We start from the raw sequence: 22,320 nt of genomic DNA, 5'->3' as shown, positions 1-22,320 counted from the left end.
ACGCTAGTCATGACTTAGGAGTTTAGAGATCATTTGATAACTCCCCACGTAGGACACAAGTCTTTTCCACAGCCTGCTGATTACAGTCCAATCCTAGAATAAAACAGATGTTCAAAGATACAGGGTATAGTTTCTACATAGACTGCCATTAAGAGAAGGGGTACTGTGTTTGATGAATGGTTTGGGATTGCAAGATTTTAAATAGCTAAGGATTTGAAGAGCTGGGCCTAAGTGAAGTCTGAAAAGCCCAGGCAGACTAGGAGAATGGGAGCGCCACAGAGTTGTTTTTACCTCAGACTAAATAAAGATTCATCGGAAGGATAAATGGGAGCTTGGGGCATGATGGCAAAACTGATTCTCTGTGATCATGAAGGGGAACCTCTCATCTTTGTGTTTTCAGACACGGTAGAACACTTTGAGGTAGTGATTAGTGATCTATAAAAGATCCTCAGAAATTACTTCCATAAACCATTATTAAATTTTATAGAATTAGTTTTTCTTCTATACTAGTTTATATTCTAGACTAGGAAAAAAGACAGTATTCTCACATTTTTTTCTAGAACAGTTCTTAATCTGATTAATCAGTTTTAATCCAATTATTTGAATTCTGCAGTTTAGCCACGTTATAACCTTATCTCTGTGTAGTAAATATTTGTAGTTCTGCCTTTGCAGGAGCTGTAAATAACTTGACTAGATAGGTCTTGTCTGGTATTACAAATCATTAATGTGAGTTTGAGATCTAGGCTGTCCAAAAGGTTATATATAACTTTCAGGCATATTCTGATGAAGTGCTGGATGGCAAGGGAGAGAGTGCTGTATGATATGCTCCTGGACAAACAGTCTGGATTTATTTTGACATTTGGGATCCACGGGATACATGTATTAGAAATTGCACTTAAAAGGTGAGGGTTGAGGTTTGGGATTTATAGGCTTTAAGATTTTTTAACTCTTTTATGTGGCACAACACACAATTAACAGTCAACTTCATCTTTCTACCAGTTAAGGGAAGGGCATCCTGCATTTTAGTTCTTTGTAAAAACTGTAAAGTATCATTTGGAAAGTGGAGTGGAGCCGGACCCAATTAATAAGCCATAGATGGTGACTTCACACATGTCTTCTGGGCTGAGACATGTAATTCAGTGATTCATTTTGGGAGTTGATGGTCCTGTGAACTTAGAAAGAGACAGTTCCTGCTGCGGGTCCAAGCCTAGAGGACTCTGCCATGGCTCTCTATCGAGAAGTCTACCTAGGACTTGACTTCCCAAGACTTTGGAGTGGGGGTTATAATTATTTGAGTGACCCTTTTGAAAATCAGATGAAAACTACAGGCATTGAGCAGAGTACCTGTGTATACATTTTCAGGAGGTGTTCGTTTTTATTTACTCCCTGAAGGCCGTACTTCTAGGACTTGATGTCAGGTTAAACACCCATGCCCTAAAGTGAATCTCAGCTCTGGGAAAGTAACTTGATGGGATCTGTGGGATATCGTTTTACTCTGTTAAGATATTGACACTCTGATTGCATAATTCTTTGGACATAAAACATTTCTGACTTTTCCTTAGCTAATATTCCTTTTAACCTTTTTTTTCTTGCTCCTGTGTTTATTTTGAAGTCCTGTTTTTGTGAAATGTAACAAACATAGCCAATGTTTGTAAAACATAAATGTACACTTTAAAATGATCTATTAAAGTGTAGCTATCAACCAGTTCAAGAATTAAGAGTATTGGAAGGTAGGTGGTTTGTCGGAGGGCTGAGAAGTAACAATCATCTCCTCCTTAATAGAAGCAGCCACTAACCTGACCTATAAGATAGTCGTTCCCTTGCTGTTCTTTATAATTTTATTGGCTATATATTTACTCCTAAAATATCTTAGTTGCGGTCTGTTTTAGGAAGTTTTATATATGGCACTTTTTGTTTGTTTTGCTTCTCTCAGCATTATGCTAGTGAGCCATCTGTGTTGTTGTAGATACCAGTAGTTCGTTTACTTGCATTGTTGCTCCATATTCTGTTATATGTTGTACTGCAGTTTATGCGCTCTATACTTCCACAAAGGTTTTCAATCCCTTTTTTCCATTAATAGTGAAGTCATATTTTATCTAGTAAATTTTTTACCTAAAAATTACTAGAAAATTTAAATAAGGGATTGAAATTAATAATCAGGTTTTCTTATTTTCTGTTTTTTTTTTTCCTCCACAAAACCAGTCTGTAATATGTTTTCTTCTAAATATTTATATGCCTGCTTATCAGAAAAGTTCCAAATTCAGTAAATACTTGAGCATCTTCTAGGTACCGGGTACTGGGGCTGCAGAAGTTTATAAACATATAGTTATTTTATCCTTTATATTGTTAAACAGATATGTGTATGTGTTTAAAAAGATCGTAATACAGAAAGGTATAAAATGAAAATTTTGACTTTCTGTTCCCTCAGCCCTATACTCGGTGTTAAATTTCCTGATTATCCTTTCTAGAAAGTAATAATGTATCTATAGCCTTAAGAAATTACACAGTGGAATCTTCTTTCATGTCTTTTACACTTTTTTCTTTCTTTCTTTTTTTACACTTTTTTATTTTTAAGGTAAAAAATATATCCTGAAGATTTCAGTGAAAGTTAGCATTATTTTAATTAAGAAACTGTCAGAAACCTAAATTAATAACACTAAAAATATAAACAGTGCCTTTGTATTCTCATTCTTTGAGATTAACTTCTTTTTCCAGATTATTATAGAAGCAATAATCTTTTTTTAAAAAAATTTTATTTGACAGAGAGAGAGATCACAAGTAGGCAGAGAGTCAGGCAGAGAGAGAGGGAAGAGCAGGCTCCCCGCTGAGCGGAGAGCCCAATGTGGGGCTCGATCCCAGGACCCTGAGACCATGACCTGAGCTGAAGGCAGTGGCTTAACCCACTGAGCCACCCAGGTGCCCCTAGAAGCAATAATCTTGAGAAACACTATGCCTTTGACTTATTAGAAATCAGATTTATTTACAGGACATGATATAATTTATCTATGGGAAATCATAACTTTAAATTGTTACATGTCTATATTGTTTATTCCTTAGGCATTGTTGGAGACCATGTTTGGTGTGAAGGTGATTATAACAGGTGATGCATTTGTTCCTGGGGAAAGAAGTGTCATTATCATGAATCATCGGACGAGAATGGACTGGCTATTCCTGTGGAACTGTCTGATGAGATATAGCTACCTCAGATTGGAGAAAATTTGCCTCAAAGCTAGTCTCAAAAGTGTTCCTGGATTTGGTAGGTTATCACAAATTATTTTAAGTTGGTCATTCATTTAATATGTTACTTCCTGACCCCTGCCCTAAAACTACAGAATAACTTGTTAGACTCCACTTAAGTATTAAAATTATTCCCATTTTTTTCTTACTAGCCTAAAAACATCAATCACAACAGACTGTTTTAATCTCTTTTTTGAAATATTTAATGTTGAGAAAAGAAGCTCTTTTCAAGGAAGTAGATATGATCCCAGAGAGACCAACACTTGGAAGGATATGAATTAATAGTTCAGTAACTTTTTATTGTATGTCATGCTTGTGGTAATTTAGGCCAGAAAAAAATGAACTGACTCATTCAAATTCATCTAACAAATATTAATTGCCTACCGATTGATTCTTAGCAGTATACTAGTTGCTGGGATTTTCTGAATATTAAATTATTATTATATTATATTAAAATTATGTTAAATTATTATTAATTATTATTAAATTATCATTATTAAATTATTATTATTATTAAATTATATTAAAATTCCTAGCAGTACAGCATGTTGTATGGTAGAGAAGTAGGGATATTTCAGCATGGCATGTTACAAGTTAATCTCGTTCTTCCTCTTAATATGAAATGGGGTAGGGAGCAGACTAAATATGTATTCATTTTATATCTATAAAAGAAATCTCTTGGGTGGAGGGTGGAACTGAAAAATCCAAAAGCTACACTATAACACAATACTGTCAACTGAATGAAATGTCATCAAATAAACATTTGAGAGTATGGGGGGAATAAACCACTTTGAGAAATACGAAGAACAATAATGGTCAAGAAAACAAGAAAAATGTAAGGGGAATCGATAGAAGTTAAAAAAAAAAAAAGGACAAGAAGGCAAAATCCTATCGGAAATGTATAGGAAAACAAAGAGAATGAAAAATGAGGGAAAAAAATTGTCAAAAAGTAGTTGAAATGGAAGGTAGTCAAGGATGTATGTAATTAGAGCTCTTAAAAAAGACACTCAAAAGTATAACCCACGAAAACATTCTGGGCATAATTGACATGAGAGGGGCTTCCAGGATGACAGCCTGAGTGGCTCCATAGACCCGACTGCCCAGTGAGATGGTGAAAATTCTAAAACAACGAAGTCTCTCGAGATGGTCCCAAGGACATACAGCAAATGAACATTTATTCAAGAAAGGTTACCAAGATTTGTTAGAACAATGACAATCTGTGGTATTTGAAACAACACATTTTCTTTTCCTTCCACTGTCAGTCAGACAGAAACTCCACTCCAGACTGGTACAATCGAAAAAACATGCCTCCTTCCCTCTCTGGCTTCTCATTAGATGGCTTTCTTCCACAAGTCCTTACTGTCTTCACTCGAATAACTTCATATTGATTATACAATGACTGGGCTCTGTGGTTTTCAAGAAAGCAAATTAAGCTAGAAGTTGCTGGTAAAATAATTTTATATCTGTATATGAAGGAACAATGAATTTGAAGTACAAGAAAAGCAGTTGCATTATCACTTAATGCTGAAGTTTTATTTCTGTTTAATATAATAAGTAATATATTTAAAACTTCCATTCTCCAGTTAGGTATTACTTTGACTCGAACCTAAATAGAGAATATTTATCTCTTACTATGAAATTAACATTAGAGCTAAACATGTTTAGGCAGGCTTTAGGAGCCATTAAATTTTCTCTTAATGTCGTATATACTATTTTAACTTGTTTGGCTGGTCCATGTTTAATTTATTTAAGAACATATATTAAACTATATAAATAAAAAATGAACAAGATGAGCATGTGTGGGTCATGCTACAGCAAAGAGGAGAAGAGTAAAAATGTAGAGTTTTAGAATGTGTTCTAACTTAAGTTGCTACTAACTTAAGACAACTTATATTTTTAACAGTCTATGTAAGTCTCTTGGTAATTACAAAGCAAAACGTTGTAGTTAGAAACACAAAAGAGAGAAAGGAATTTGAGCATACCAGTCCAGAAAATCATCAAATCATAAAGGAAGGGAACCAGAGAAGAAGAGAGAACCAGAGACCTGTAAAACAGGTAGAAAACAATGAACACAATGGCAGTAAGTGCATGCTTATCAATATTTACTTTAGATGTGCATGGACTCAGTTCTCCAATTAAAAGACATTGTGGCTGACATGACCCATCTATATGCTGCCTAAAGAAACTCACCTCAGATCTAAGAATACACACAGACTGAAAGTGAAGGGATGGAAAAGATAATCCATGCGCAGAGAAACCTAAAGAAAGCTAGATAGACTAATTAAGAGACAAGGTCATTATATAATGATAAAGAGGTCAATCTAATAAGATAGCAGTACAGTAATAGTTATAAGATTTTTTTTTTTTAAAGTATTTACTTGAGAGAGTGTGAGATAGCATGAGAGGGGAGAGGGTCAGGGGGAGAAGCAGACTCCCCACTGAGCAGGAAGCCTGATTCGGGACTTGATCCCGGGACTCCAGGATCATGACCTGAGCTGAAGGCAGTTGCTTAACCAACTGAGCCACCCAGGCGCTCTATAGTGCAGGACTTTAAAACCCACTTTTATCAATGGATAGATCATCCATCCAGAAAAATCAATAAGGAAACATTGGCCTTAAATGACATGTTAGACCAGATGAACTTTGCAGACATATAACAGAACATTTCATCCAAATTCAACAGAATACACATTCTTTTCAGGTAACACATGGAAACATTCTGCAGGGTATATGTCAACTGTTAGGCCAGAAAACAAGTCTTTTTTCCTTTTTTTTTAATTCTGGGTAGTTAACACAGTGTAATATTAGTTTTATAGTGATTCAGCACTTCCGTACAATACCCAGTGCTAATCACAAGTGCAGTCCTTAATCCCCATCTCCTATTTTACCCATCCCCTCAACCTACATTCCACCTGGTAACCAGTTTGTTCTCTATAGTTCAGAGTCTTGTTTGGTTTGTGTCTCAATAAATTTAAGAAGATTGACATAATATTAAGCATCTTTTCTGATCCCAGTAATACGAAACTAAAAGCCATTATAAGAAGAAATCTGGAGAACTCACAAATTTGTGGACATTGACAAACTGGTTTCTCAGGAGTATGTTGTTTAAAGAAGAAATCAAAAGAAAAATACCTTGAGGCGAATGGAAATGCAACATACCAAAAAGTAAAAAACTTCTGGGCTCTGTGGCAAGAGCAGTTCTAAGAGGGGGACGTTCATAGTGATAAAGGCCTACATCAAGAAACAAGAAAGATGTCAAATAACTTTACACCTCAAGGAACCAGAAAAAGAGGAACAAAGGAAGCCCAAAGTTAGTACAGGAAGAAAATAACAAGGATCAGGTGCAAATAATAAAACAGTAAAAAGACAATTTGGAAACAATCAAATTTTGGAAGACGTAATCAAACCCGACAAACCTTTAGCTAGAATCACCCAAGAAAAAGAGATCACAAATAAAATTAGAAATGAAAGAAGAGATTTAAAAACTGGTACCACAGAAATAAAAAGGATCATAAAAGACTGCTATGAATAGTTATATGTCAACAAATTGAACAACTTAGAAGAAATAGGTAAATTCCTAGAAGTGTAAAACCTAGCAAGACTGAGTCATGAAGAAATAGAAAATCTGAAGACTAGTAAGATTTCATCGGTAATCCAAAACCTCCCAATAAACAAAAGTTCAGGAACAGGTGGCTTCACTGGGGAATTCTACCAAACTTTTAAAGAATTAATACCAATTCTTTTCAGTCTCTTCCAAACAATAGAATGGGAGGAAACACTTCCAAAGTCATTTTACAAGGCCAGCATTATGCTCATACCAAAACCAGTTAAAGATGCCTCAATAAAACGACATGCCAGTATACCTGATGAACACAGATGTGAAAAATTCTCAACAAAATATGAGCAAACTGAACTTAAGAATAAATTAAAAGAATACATGACATGAAGGAAGTAGCATTTACCCTCAGGCTACTTTAATGCACTGCTGTTTCTCAAAGCAAAATATTCTTCTCTCCGGTATTCGCTAGACTTTCATTAAGAGTCATGCTTATAAAAGAGATTCCTTTGGTTATCATTTTACCTTTGTATGAGAGTTTTGTTCTCAATAAATGCCACAGTCTGAGAATTAAAAAAAAAAAAAAATTAAAGAACTCATACACCGTGATCAAGTAGGATTTATTCTGGGGGATGCAGGGATGATACGCCACCTGCAAATCAACCAGTGTGATATACCACATTAACAAAATGAGGGATACAGATCATAATGTCATCTCAATAGATGCCAAAAGGCATTTGACAGAATTCAACATCCGTTTATGATAAAAATTCTCGGCAAAGTGGGTATTGAGGAAATGTATCTCAATATCATAAAGGCCGTATATGATAAGCCCATACCTCACATCATACTAAAAGCTGGAAGCTTGAGACTTTTCCTCTAAAATCAGAAATAAGACATGAATGCCTACTTTTACCACCTTTATTCAATGTACTATTGGAAGTCCTAGACATAGGATGGTTGGATGCATGGATGGCATCCAAATTAGAGGAAGAAGAGAATTGTCACTATTTGCTGATTGCATGATGTTATACGTAGAAAACCTTGAATTTAGTAAAAGTATAGGGTACAAAATCAATATATAAATATCTGTTGCATTTCTATATAATAAACTATCAGATATTAAGAAAATAATCTCATTTATAACTGTATTAAAGAGAATAAAACACTTTGGGATAATTTAACTAAGGGAGTGAGATAGCCTGTACACTGAAAACTGTAAGATACTAGTGAAAGAAATTGAAAAGAAACAAATGGGAAGATAATTGGTCCTCATGGATTGGAATAATTAATATTGTTAAAATGTCCATATTACCTAAAGCAATGTACAGATTCAGTGCAATCTCTATCACAATTTCAATGGTATTTCTCACAGAAATAAATAGTCCTAAAATTTGAATGGAGCCAAAAAGGGATTCCCAAATAGCCAAAGCAAAAGAAGAAACAAACCCGGATGCATTACACTTCCTGCTTTCAAAGTATATTACAAGTCTGTAGTTACCAGACTTGGCATAAAAAGAGACACAGATAAGTGGAACAGAATGGAGAACCTAGAACTAAATCTATGCAAATATAGTCAATTAATTTATGACAGAGGAGCCCAGAATATAATACAAAATACACATTACTGAAGAATGAATGGTGTTGGGAAAACTGGACAGCCATATGCAAAAGAGTGAAGCTGGATCACTATCTTACAGCATTCACAAAGATAACTCAAAGTGGATTAAAGACGAATATAGGACCTGATACCATAAAACTTCTAGAAGAAAAATAGGTGGTAAGTTCCTGAACATTGGTCTTGGTGATGATTTTATGGATTTGCCAACAAAAGCAAAAAGAGGGATGACATTAAACTGAAAATCTTCTATACAGATGATGGAAGCCATCAAAAAATGAAAAGCTAGTCTACCAAATGGGAGAAAATACTTGTAAATCATATATCTGACAGTGGGTTAGTATATAAAATATGTGAAGAACTCCTATAACTCAATAGCAAAATAAAAACAAACAAAAAACACACCAAAACCCCCCAGCAAATCTAATTTTTAAAAATGGACAGAGGATCTGAGTAGATATTTTTTGAAAGAAGACATACAGATGGCTGACTGGTACATGAAAAGGTGGTCAACATCACTAATCATCAGGGAAATGTAAATCAAAACCATAATGACACATCAATATAATTACACACCTGTTAGAATAAATACTGTCAAAAAGATGAAAAATAGGGATGCCTGGGTGGCTCAGTTGGTTAAGCAGCTGCCTTCGGCTCAGGTCATGATCCCAGTGTCCTGGGATCGAGTCCCACATCGGGCTCCTTGCTCAGCAGGGAGCCTGCTTCTCCCTCTGCCTCTGCCTGCCATTCTTGCTCTGTCTGCCTGTGCTTGCTCTCTCTCCCTCTCTCTCTCTCTCTGACAAATAAATAAATAAAATCTTAAAAAAGGAAAAAAAAGATGAAAAATAGTGTTGGTGAGACTGTGGAAGAAAGGGAAATTAAAATTTGTTCAGCCACTATGCAAAGCCATATGGAGAGTCCTCAAAAAATTAAAAACAGTATTCTGAGGGAAGGAAAACACTAACTTGAAAAAATATTTGCCACCCCTATGTTCATTGCAGTATCATTTACAATAGCCAAGATATGGAAACAACCTACCATCCCCATCAGTGGATGAATGGATAAAGATGTGAGATAGGAGATCGCTGGGAAAATGGGGGAGTAGAAGGACCCTAAGCTTACTTTGTTCCACTAATACAACTGGATAACACTCACATCAGTGTAAATAACCCAGAAAATTATCCAAAGACTGACAGAATAAACTCCATAACTAAATGTAGAGAAGAGGTTACATTGAAGAGGGTAGGAAGGGCAGAGACACAGTGGGGAGGGAAACCACAGGACTGTCTGAGAAGAGGGAGGGACCTGTGGGCACGGAGAGGGGAGAGAAACAGACTGTCACACCAGGAAGCCCTCACAGGGAAGATGAATTCCCATAACACTTGGCTTTGAAAACCAGAGGGGCCTAATTTTGTGAGTTCTTAAAACCAGCATGGCTTAAAGCCTGGAATTTTAAAAATCAGTGGGTCAGCTCTTGGAAAACTTGGAGGGCAGAAGGTGAGAGAAAACAGAGCCCATGCCCTTAAAGAGACAGCATAACAAACAGCCTGGGGAGAGACAGCATAGAAGCCACAGTTTGAAAAATGCCTTGGGTGTATGGGATGGAGAATTATTCAGGACAGAGATCACTGGGAGATGCCTCCAGAAACAAAGTAGTAGACAGGAGTTATTTCCCTTCACTGTGTCCCAGTATAAACACATGACCACCTGCAGTGCAGAAATTTACTATCCACCTTGCTTAGTTCCACCTCCTGCATAGCAGATCCCCCCCATCCAGCCAGACTTGTCTCAGACCCAGGTATGCTGCTGGTTCCTTCTCTGAGAACACAGCACAAACCTTGCCAATACCTCATCTCCTGGTCCCAGAGTTTGTAGGGCCTTAGTTTGTAGGGCCTTGGTACCCACAGCAGAAGTAGGTTCCCTCTCATGGAGGACCGTTGTATAAACCTTGTTAAAACTGCATGCCCCACCCCCAGCATATTACAGATCTGCCCCATCCAGTACACTCTTGGCTGGAGCCCATTCATAACAGGGCCACAAGCCTGTGCAAGCAGCCACAACAGGGGCCACTACCGGTCCAAAGTGACTCTTGCCCTCCCTGACAACACTTAGACTGCGGCCCCAGCAGTGAGCTGGGGGCTGACAGCTGGTCTGATTGCTGGTTCTACCCACTGACGAAAGCTTCTTGGGACAACATAGGGATAGCACCTTGTAGTTTGGTGCCACTGCATCTCTGATAAACACCTAGTCTGACTCAACTCAAGCCCAAGGAGGCCTTGCACTGGCCCACCAATACCATAGGGACCAAACAGGCAGAGAGCCATTGCAGATGACTGAACCGAAGGAAAAAGCAGCTCATCCAAAACACACATACTGCATATAGGAGCCACCCCTGAGCCACCAGTTTCCAGTGAACAGGGACACTGTACTGTAGGACACTATAGGACCTCTTCTTCATAAGGCCACTACTTTCAAGAGCATGAGACATAGCTGACTTTTCTAACACATAGAAACAGACACAGAGAGGTAACAAAATGAGGAGATAGAGGAATATGTCTCAAATGAAAGGGCAGGATAGAACCACAGCAAGAGACCTAAGTGGAATAGAGATAAGTAATATACCTGATAGAATTTAAAGTAATAGTTGTAAAGATATTTACTGGACTTGAGAGAAGAGTGGAGGACATCTGTGAGACCTGTAGCAAAGATTAAAAAAAAAAAAAAAGTTAACAGAGGTGAAGAACACAGTAAATGAAATTAAAAATACATTAGATGGAATAAATAGCGTGTTGGAGGAAACAGATGAATCTGTGACCTGGAGGGCAGTAATGGAAAGTAATCAAGATGAACAGGTGGACGAAAAACATTTATGCAAATAGAGGGTAGACCTAGGGAACATGTTGACTCCATCAAGTGTAGTAACATTTGCATGATAGGGATCCCAGAAGGAGAAGAGAAAAGAGGGCAGAAAATTTATTTGAAGAATCTGGGGGTAGGAAACAGAAATTCAGATGCAGGAGGTACAGAGATCCCCCAGCAGAGTCAACCCAAGGAAATCCACACCAAGACACATAGAAATTAAAATGGCAAAAAGCTGTGATAAAGAATTTTAAAAGCAACAAGAAAAAAGAAAACAGTTATATACAAGGGAAACTTCAAGGCTATCAGTGGATTTTTCAGCAGAAACTTTGCAGGTTAGAAGAAAGTGGCATAATATATTTATGGTGCTGAAAGGAAAAAAATATGCAACTGAGAATACTCTGTCCAGCCAGACTATCATTCAGAATACAAGGAGAGAGAGAGAGTTTTCCATACAAACAAAAACTAAATGAATTCATCACCACTAAACCAGCCATACCAGAATTGTTATACAGGACTCTCAGAGTAGAAAATAAAGACCATAAATAAGAGTAATAAAAGTAGAAAGCACAAAGGCAGTAAAACTAAGTATAGCTGAAAAAAATCAGTCAAGTGACTCACAAAATAAAAAAGGTAAAGTATGACGCTATATACCTAAAATGTAGGGTGGAGAGGGGTAAAGAATAGGTTCACATTTAAGGGTCTATTAACATAGACTGCTGTATGCAGAAGATGTTATCTACAAATTGTGGTAATCACAAATCAAAAACCAGTAATAGATATACAAAAAATAAAGAGAAAGGAATTCATGTGTATCACCAAAGAAAGCCAACTTATGAGAGAAAAGAGGAAGGGAAGAAAGGACCAGAGAAGAACTATAAAGAAATAACCATAAAACAAATAACAGAATGATATAATACATATTAATTGTTTTGAATGTAAATGGACTTAATGCTCCAGTCAAAAGACACAGGGTGATGGATTAGTTAAAAAAACAATACCCATCTATATGCTGCCTGCAAGAAACTCATTTCAGACCTAAAGACACATACAGATTGAAAGTGAGGGGATTGAGAAACATTTGTCATGCCAGTGGATATGAAAAGAAACTTGGGGTAGCAATACTTACATCATACAAAAGGGACTTTAAAACAAAGAGTGTAACAATAGACAAAGGACAAAGACACTATAAAATCATCAAGAGGACAATCCAGGAAGATACAACAGTTGTAAATATTTGTGTATCCAACATGGGAACACCCAAATACATGAAACAGTACAGAAAGGAGCCTAATTGATAGTAATACAATGATAGTAGGGGACTTTAAAACCCCACTTACATCAATGGACAGATCATCCAAACAGAGTATCAAGAAGGAAATAGTGGCTTTGAATGATACCTTGGACCAGGTAATTTAACATATGTATTCAGAACATTCCATTCCTAAAACAGTGGACTTCACATCCTTTTTTTTTTTTTTTTTTTAAGATTTTATTTATTTGACACAGAGAGAGAGAGTGAGAGCAAGTGAGAAAGCAAGCAGGTGGAACAGCAGAGGGAGAGAGAGATGCAGGCTCTCTGCTGAACAGGGAGCCCAAATGCAGGGCTTGATCCCAGGACCCTGGGATGACTTGAGCTGAAGGCAGATGCTTAACTGACTGAGCTCCCCAGAAACCCCTGCACATTCTTTTCAAGTGCACATGGAACATTCTCCAGAACAGATCACATATTAGACCACAAACCAAATCCCAACAAATTCAAAAAAATTGAAATCATACCATGCATCTTTTCTGACCACAATACTGTGAAACTAGAAATCAGCCACAAGAAAATATCTGGAAGCTATTGAATAATGAATGGGTCAACCAAGAAATCAAAGAATACATGGAGACAAATGAAAAGGAAAACACAGCAGTCCAAAATCTTTGGGACATAGCAAAAGTAGCTCTAAGCGGGAAATTTATAGCAGTATGGGCCTACCTCATATCAGACATTTTGTCTGATGTAAGTATTGCTACCCCAACTTTCTTTTCATATCCACTGGCATGACAAATGTTTCTCGATCCCCTCAAGAGGCAAGAAAAATCTGGAAGAAAGGAAAAAAAACACCTATAAATCCTGACACCTAAAGGAACTAGAAAAAGAACAAAGCCTAAAACCAGTAGAAGCAAAGAAAATAAAAATAAAATTAAAAAATAATAAAAGATTAGAGTAGAAATGAACAATAGAACAAAGCAATGATACCAGGAGTTGGTTCTTTGAAAAGATCAACAAAACTGGTTAATCTTTAGCCAGACCATCAAAAAAATAAAGAGAGGATTCAAATAAAATCAGACATGCAAGTGGAGAAATAACAACCAATTTCACAAAAATACAAAGGACTGGGGCACCTGGGTGGCTCAGTGGGTTGAGCCTCTACCTTTGGCTCAGGTCATGATCCCAGGGTCCTGGGATCCAGCCCCACATCGGGCTCTCTGCTCAGTGGGGAGTGTGCTTCTTCTCCCTCTCTCTGCCTGCCTCTCTGCCTCCTTGTGATCTCTGTCTGTCAAATAAAAAAATAAAATCTTAAAAAAAAATACAAAGGACTATAAGGAAATAGTATGAAAATGTGTAGACTGGGAAAAACTGAGAGCTTTCCCACTAAGGTCAGGAACAAGACAGGTGTGTCCACTCTCACCACTTTTATTTATTCTGTATATAGGAAGCCCAAAAGATTCCACCAAAAAACTGCTAGAACTGATAAATGAACTCAGTAAAGTCACATGGTACATAATCAGTCTGTTCAACGATTCCATATACTACTATTTAATGATGAGTAATCCATTTGTGTGTGTGTGTGTGTGTGTGTCTGTGTGTGTACGTAGTATATCATTAAATATTCAGCCATAAAAAATGAAATCTTGCCATTTGCAGCAAATATGGATGGATTCTAGAGAGTATAATGCTAAGTGAAATAAGTCAGTCAGAGAAAGACATATACCATATGATTTCACTCATATGTTGAATTTATTTAAAAAAAAACAAACCCAAATGAACAAAGGGAAAAAAAAAAGACAAACCAAGGAACAGACTTGTAACTATAGAGAACAGATGGGTACCAGAGGGGGGTGTGTGTGGAGACAGGTGAAACAGGTGAAGGGGATTAAGAGTACACTTAACCATGATGAGCACTGATTAATATATGGAATTATTGAATCACTATATTGTATACCTGAAATGAAGATAATACTGTGTGTAACAGTGGATTTAAAAGAAAACAAAAATAAAACTAAAACAAATGGTGTGAATTACACACACACACACACACACACACACACACAGGAGTATTATTTAGTCATAAATAAAGTAAACCTTGCCTTTGAGACAACACGGCTGGACCTTGAGGGTATTATGCTAAGTGAAATAAATCAGAGGAAGACAAATATCAGATGATCTCACTTATATGTGGAATCTAAAAACAAAATACAACAACAACAACAAAAAAAACCCCTAGCCAAAACTGAACCTTAGATATAGAGAAGACATTGGTGGTTGGTGTTAGGGTCCGTGATCAAAGGGACGAGACTGACACAAAGCAAAAATCAAACAAAGCTTTATTTCGTGCCAAGCATCAAAAATCAAACTAACTGGTAGGGGCCATCTCTTACGAAGAGACGACGACAATGACCCTGACAAGTTCACTCCCAAGAAGGCCGCTCTGGATGAGGCTTCTCTGGACGAGGCCGCTCTGGACGAGGCCGCTCTGCAGATGAGGCCACTCCCCGGTCGGAGCCGCTCCCAAGAAGAGGCCACTCTGGACGAGGCTGCTCCCAGGACGAGGCCACTGCTGACGAGGTCGCTCCCCGGACAGGGCTGCTCCCCGGACAGGGGCTACTCCGGCGAGGCCGCTCCCCGGTCAGGGCCGCTCCCAAGAAGAGGCCACTCTGGACAAGGCCGCTCCCAGGACAAGGCCACTGCTGACGACGTCACTCCCTAGACAGGGCCGCTCCCTGGACAGGAGCTGCTCCGGCGAGGCCGCTCCCTGGTCAGGGCTGCTCCCAAGAAGAGGCCACTCTGGACGAGGCCGCTCCCCGGATGAGGCCGCTCCCGACGACGAAGAGGCGACGACAACAGCGATGATGACAAGGAGGACAACAACCCCGATGACACAGACTCTGCTCCCCATGACGCCACTCTGACAAGGCTGCTCCCCAGAGGAGGCCACCACTCCGGATGTGGCCGCTCGTCAACGAGGCCTCTCCCCAGACGAGGCCACTCTGGATGAGGCTGCTCCGAACGAGGCCGTTGGACGATGAGGCTGCACTCCGATGAGGCTGTTCCCCGGAATGACGCTGCTTCGGCGAGGCCCTTCACGGCGGGGCTGCAGCTCGGTGGTGGCAAGGCTGCTGGCGGCTAGGCTGTTCCCCGCGGCGCCGCTGTCAAGGGCTGCGGCTCTGACGGCTCTCCTACTCCTCTTACTCCTCAGCCTTGCAAACTAACCTTTATAGGGGTGATTGAACCTGGCCCACACACAGGTGGCCAATGGGATTTAAACTCACCTCAGTAAATATATGCGCGCCCCACTGATTCGATGTCTTCACCTGCCCTGACCCGCCCTTGTATCTAGGCTTTGCAAATAAGTTCCTCTGGGAGGGGCAGGGTCAATCTAAGTTCACTGCATAGGGTCAATCTAAGTTTACTGCAACAAAATGGCTCCCTCTGGCCAATTAGGCCCTTACAGTTGGCAGGTCCTGGGGTTTGGAGATTGAGCAAAATAACGTAAGGTGGTCAGAAGGCACAAACTTCTAGTCATACAATAAATAAGTTATGGGGATGAAATGTACAGCATGGTGATGATAGTTAATAATACAGTATTGAACATGTAAGAATTGCTGAGACAGTAGATACTTAAAGTTCTCATCAGAAAAACATTTGTATCTATTTGTAATGATATTAACTAGACATATTGTAGTGATCCTTTCCCGATATGTATCCTATGGAATCAGTTTGTTTTATACCTGAAACTAATATTATGTATCAGTTACATTTCACTTTTAAAAAGTAGTACTGCTTTATTGGGTAGTTGTGAGGATTAAGTTCCAGTAGAGTGTTATTTGCTGCTATTTGTTACATCTAGTTCCAATGAGAACATCTGCCCTTCCACCTCTTGCCTTATAAAGGTCCATATTAGACCTCTCATTTTTCCAGTGTCTCAGAGACCTGAACTTTTAATTTCTCTCACCACCCAATCTTTACTCTTCCTTCTGTACACTGGTATAGTCATTTTTATCATCACAAAACTTTCTTTTCTCTTGTCATGAGTTCCTATCAAAGTATTTCATTCTTAGCTTTTCCATTTGTACATTTTCCCCCCACATGAGTTATAAGCTCCTTATAGAGAGGGTCTTCCACATTGTTATGTCTTAAAAATTTGTAGACTTGTAGATTTCATGAAAATGTAGATTTCATGAAAATGCAAAATTTAATGAGAACTGATTTTGGATTAGAGAAAAAAATTTTAGAACCTGTAAAGAAATGCAAAGAAAAAAAAAAAAAAAAAAAAGGAAATGCAAAGAAAATTAAGTAAGGCAAAAATGTAGGCAGCAAGAAACCAAATCAAAACACAAAACACAAACCAAACCCCCAGCAGAGCAGTTTGCAGATGGGAGTTTGCATTAAAACTCCATTAAAGCTGGAGTTTGCAGGAGGAAATGAAAGAAAGGGAAAAGAATGGAAACATCTTAGTGGTCATCCATCTCTTACTTCAGACTATGCTATATGCTAGACTTAGCTTGTTAACAGTTGGACATGACTTCAGGGAGTATTTAATATTGTTCTTTATAATTATTTCTAAAATAAATGTTTGCTTACCAGATGTTTAGAATGGAGTTTTCTGGTCTATTTAATTCATTTGCAGATGACTAAAGAAAAACTGATATTTTTTATATCTGTAGTGCCAGGTTGGAGAATGAATGAAAGTTTGGAATTTGGAAGTTCTTTTCCTAGAGTGTAAAAGTAATAGACTAATGTAACTTGCTAGGAAAGAAATCAGTAACAGTGTTTAAATTCCAGATCAGGTTATAAAAAATTTTGGTAAAGTTAAAGAGTTTAGAGTTTGTGAAGAAATTAAATTTTAATAAAAAAAAAGTCCTATAGTTAGATTTTAGCTGTTTCTAATGGTGGTATACACATAGATTTTTATTTTTAGCCAACTTTGTAACTACTTAGTAACAATTGAAATATTAACCAGAAGATGCCATAAAAAGTCCTTTGCCTGGTACAGAATTACCAGGCAAATGGACTTTCTGTTCCATTTGTGCCCACACAACTCATGGCTGCTTGATTTTCCTGGGTTATTAATTATACTTGAGTGGCAGAAGAGTTTGAGGATTTCCCAAAGTATAAAGAGGAGTAAATATTAAAGAGACTTTGATTTAAAAAGTGGCCATGTTGTGTATTAAGTTTAAAATCTTCTAACTTGGGGCACCTGGGTGGCTCAGTGGGTTAAAGCCTCTGCCTTGGGCTCAAGTCATGATCCCAGGGTCCTGGGATTGAGCCCCGCATCAGGCTCTCTGCTCAACAGGGAGCCTGCTTCCCCCTCTCTCTCTGCCTGCCTCTCTGCCTGCTTGTGATCTCTGTCTGTCAAATAAATAAATAGTCTTTAAAAAAAAATAAAATCTTCCTGACATAAGTTTCACAGGAAATTGTCATGTAATTCGGTAATTATAAAATTACAGAATAGAATGGTGAAGACTAGGAAAATCACAAATTGTGACATAAACTTATAGGAAATATGTGAAATTGTGAAATAATGATTGTTCAGAATGAGATCAGGGAGAAGTGGAAGTGACAAGTTGGCCTCTGATGACAGCTTCTCTGCATTGTTTGTTAAAGGCTGGCAGAGACTCTGAGTGTATGTCCAGAAGCTCCTGTGGTGGTCTGCTTAAGCAGAATAATTGAAATTGGGTAGGAGGGGACGCAGAAGTTTGTTCTCCCAGAGTATTAATCTATTGCCAAAGTATTAAATATTTTTTGCTCAATTTGATTTACAGAAATAACTGTAGTTTAATTTTAGTTATTTTTTTACTGCAGTTTTATTTTAAATGCCTTTGGTGTTATATAAGCATTTCTGTTTTTAAAGATCCTGAATAAGAATAGTCAGTTAAAATCTGTTGTACCCCTTGCCAGTGCGCTATAGCAACGGTAATTATAGCATACCTTACTAGTAAACATGGAAGGGCTGCAACACGGGGTTGTATTGATACAAAGGTAATCATTTTATGTGGCCAAACTTTTCATTTTAACTATTTCTCATTAATGTATTTTAAGGATTAGTAAAGTATACTTTGTTGAAATAAAGATGATGCTGCTCCTGCAGTTTTAAGAATTACTAAATTTATGTTACCTTACCTTTTATAACTATTCTGTATTAAGCACAGAGAATGGATATTTTCCTATTGAGACATTTACAGTTTATTAATATTAAACTTTACATTTACAGCTTATTAATACTGAACTTTATCTCCTATGAGAGGGAAAATTCCTCTCTTACCCAGCTTCCTCCTACTTTAATCTGACATTCACTAAAACTAAAATCATCTTTAAGCCATGAAAGTCTTTAACTTCATCCAGTTTGGTGGACCCTTGTTTTTATTTCATACTATAATATTAAAAGTATCGTTCGTCATGATCAAGTGAGATACAAGGACGGTTCAGTATCCACAAATCAATCACTGTGATACACTACATTAACAAAATGAGGGATAAAAATCATGCAGTCATCTCAATTGATGAAGAAAAAGCACTTGACAAAAGTAAACATCCATTCATGATAAAAACTCTATAAACAATGTGGGTTTAGGGGTCAACATAATAAAGACCATATATGAAAAACCCACAGCTAACATCATACTGAATGGTGAAAAACAGAGCTTTTCCTCTAAGATCAGGGATGAGACAAGGATGTCTTACCACCTTCATTCAACAAATCCTAGCCATAACAATCAGATAAGGGAAAAAAATAAAAAGCATCTAGATTGGTAAGGAAGAAGTAAAACTGCTGCTACTTGCAGATGACATGATATTATATATAGAAAACCCTAAAGAGTCCACCAAAAAGCTAAAAGAACTGATAAATGAATTCAGAAAAGTCACAGGATACAAAATTAAAAATATGCAGAAATCTGTTGCATTTCTATACAATAATAACAGAGTAGCAGAGAGGAATTAAGAAAAAAATTCCATTTCAAATTACACCAAAGGAATAAAATACCTGGAATAAACTTAGCCAGGGAGGTAAAGACCTGTACTCTCAAAACCATAAAACATTGAAGAAGAAATTAAGGTTAATAACAAACATGCAGAAAGATTTTTTACGCTCATGGAGTGGAAGAATTTCTGTTGTTAAAATGCCCATGCTAGCCAAAGTAAATCACAGATTATGCAGTCTTTTCAAAATACCTACAGCATTTTTCGCAGAACTAGAAAAAAAAAATCCTAAAATTTGTATGGAACCACAAAAAGATTCCAAATAGCCAAAAAACAAAAAACAAAAAAACAAAAAACAAAAAAAAAACCCCAAAACCAAAAAATGACAAAAAACAAAAAAACCCAAAAAGAACAACTTAAGAAAAACAAAGCTGGAGGTATCATAATCCCAGATTTCAAGATATGTTACTCAGCTGTAGTAAAACAGTATGGTACTGACATAAAAGCAGTCATATAGATTAATGGGGCAGATGTGTGAGCCTGGAAATAAACCCAGGTGTATAGTCAACTAATCTATGACAGAGGAGGCAAGAGTATACAATAGGGAAAAGGCAGATAAATGTGCTGGGAAAACAAGATCACCTTCTTACACCATACACAAAACATAAATTCAAATAGATAATTGTGAGACCTGAAACCATAAAACTTCTAGAAAAAAACCACAGATAGGACTCTCTTTGACATGGCCTTTGTAACACTTTTCTACATATATCTCTTCAGGCAAGATAAACAAAAGCAAAAGAAACTGTTAGGACTATACCAAAATAAAAAGCTCTTGTACGGTGAAGGAAACTATCAACGAAACAAAAAAGCAAACTAAGGAATGGCAGAAGATACTTGTAAGTGATTTAACTGATAAGGGGTTCATATCCAAAATATATAAAGAGCTTATGTAACTGAACAAACAAACAAACTAGTTAAAAATTGGGCAGAAGACATGAACAGACATTTCTCCAAAGAAGACATACAGATGGCCAACAGACACATGAAAAGATGCTCAAGGTCACTATCATGAGGGAAATGCAAATCAAAACCACAGATACCTCTTTCTATTAGTCAGGATGGCTACTATCAAAGAGATAAGAAATGGCAAGTGTTGGCAAGGGCATGGGAAAAAAAGAACCCTCATACCCTCTTGGTGGGAATGCAAATTGGTATAGCCACTGGGGGAAACAATATGGGGCTTCCCCCCCACATTAAAAAAAAGTGTGATCCATTAATTGCAGTACTGGGTATTAACCCAAAGAAACCAAAACCACTAATTTGAAACAATATATGCAACCCCGTGTTCATGGAAGCATTATTTACATAAGCCAAGATAGGAAGGCAAGCCACTTGCCCATATACAGTGGAATATTACTCACCCAATAAAAATGGAATCTTGCCATTCATGACAACGTGGATGGATTTAGAGAGTATATTGCTACGTGAAATAGGTCAAACAGAGAAAGACAAACACCATATGATTGTATCTGTATGTGGAATCTAAAAAACAAATGGACCAAGCACAAACAGACCCATAAATAGAACTGGTGGTTGCCAGAGATGAGAAGGGTGGAAGTTGGGTAAAACAGGTAAAAGGAGTGGGGGGTATAGGTTTCTAGTTACGGAATGAATAAGTCATAGGGATGAAGAGTACAGCATATAGGTCAAATAGTCAGTTGCATTGTAACAGCACTGTGTGGTGACAGACGGTAGCTATAGTTGTGTGAGCACAGCATAACATAGAGAATTGTCAAATCACTGTGAAACTCCTGTAACAATGTATGTCAGCTGTACTTAACAAAATTATTAATGTTGCTTCATGACTCAGAAGGGGAATAAATATCTAATTGGAGAAGTCTCTCGCAAGACTTGGTATCCCTAACACTCCAGTCCCACTAGTTTCTTTGGTAAACCAAGTTGTCAGTTTTATTACCTATATCTGGTAAGTGTGCTCATCATTCATGCTAACAACTTGTTGGCCCTTCCTGGAACATATCTCTTCAACGAGCATATTTGAAGCTCCCTCTGTGATCCTTTCTTCAAAGGGGGCTTCTAGTCAAGGATTCCTAACTACTTAATAACTATACTGTAGCTGTTACTCTCACAGCAAACTTTCTTGTGGCTTAGCCACAAGAAATTGATCAGTGTCTGGCTTCCTGTTGTATCTAAATGATAAAAGATTTCACAGCAGTAACCTTCTTCCTGGTGTGGTTGCATTTATTACTAAACACCTAAAGGCCAGAGGTGATGTTTCACTAATTTTGACAGTGAATCATTTATCTACACATCCCGTGACAGGATAAAAGTACCTGATACTAGCTTTCTCTGCCTCCTAATAACCAGTCTCGAGACCAAAGGGAGAGAGTCTGTCAGGAGGCTCTGGGGAAAATTGCCTCTTTCCACCAAAGGGCAAGATTTGATGAAGGGAGGATGGAACTGCCCCTTTCCTGCTTGGGACGTTACTGTTAGAGCACATCATACTTGGAGCTGCTGCAACTGTCTTGTGTCCAAGAGGATGGCGGAGTAGAATGTGAGAGCCTGGCCTCTGAACCAGCCTTGAGGCCAGCTTTATTTTATGTGAGAAACATAAATCCAGATTGTTTATATGGCTTCTAGATTAGTATTCTGTTATTTATAGCCGAAAACTTGCTTTCTTCATTTCACCAAGCTCTTAAAGAAAAGTATCCAATGATTGATGTACTCATTCGGTAAATTTTATTAAATGCTTATCATGAATCAAGATCTTTATGAAAACCATCAAATGAAACAGAGTATATTAAACGTATTTTAGTTCTGTGGTTAGATATCACATTCATA

At 37.6% G+C, this 22,320-nt stretch overlaps 1 protein-coding gene across 1 annotated transcript in view; it reads left to right on the top strand.

Moving 5' to 3' along the window:
• LOC111154185 (lysocardiolipin acyltransferase 1) overlaps nt 1-22,320 on the top strand; it is a 177,903-nt gene that overhangs the window by 67,252 nt on the left and 88,331 nt on the right. Inside the window, exon 3 of the mRNA XM_022513629.1 lies at nt 3,058-3,256. Within this exon, the coding sequence (XP_022369337.1) occupies nt 3,058-3,256 (199 nt within the window). The remainder of the gene's footprint in view (nt 1-3,057; nt 3,257-22,320) is intronic.

Source organism: Enhydra lutris, unplaced genomic scaffold, assembly GCF_002288905.1.
Source record: "Enhydra lutris kenyoni isolate GAN:26980312 unplaced genomic scaffold, ASM228890v2 scaffoldscaffold35, whole genome shotgun sequence".
NCBI lineage: Eukaryota > Metazoa > Chordata > Mammalia > Carnivora > Mustelidae > Enhydra > Enhydra lutris.
The sequence above is the reverse complement of the archived record's forward strand: the minus strand, read 5'-3'. Positions and strand labels throughout refer to the sequence as shown.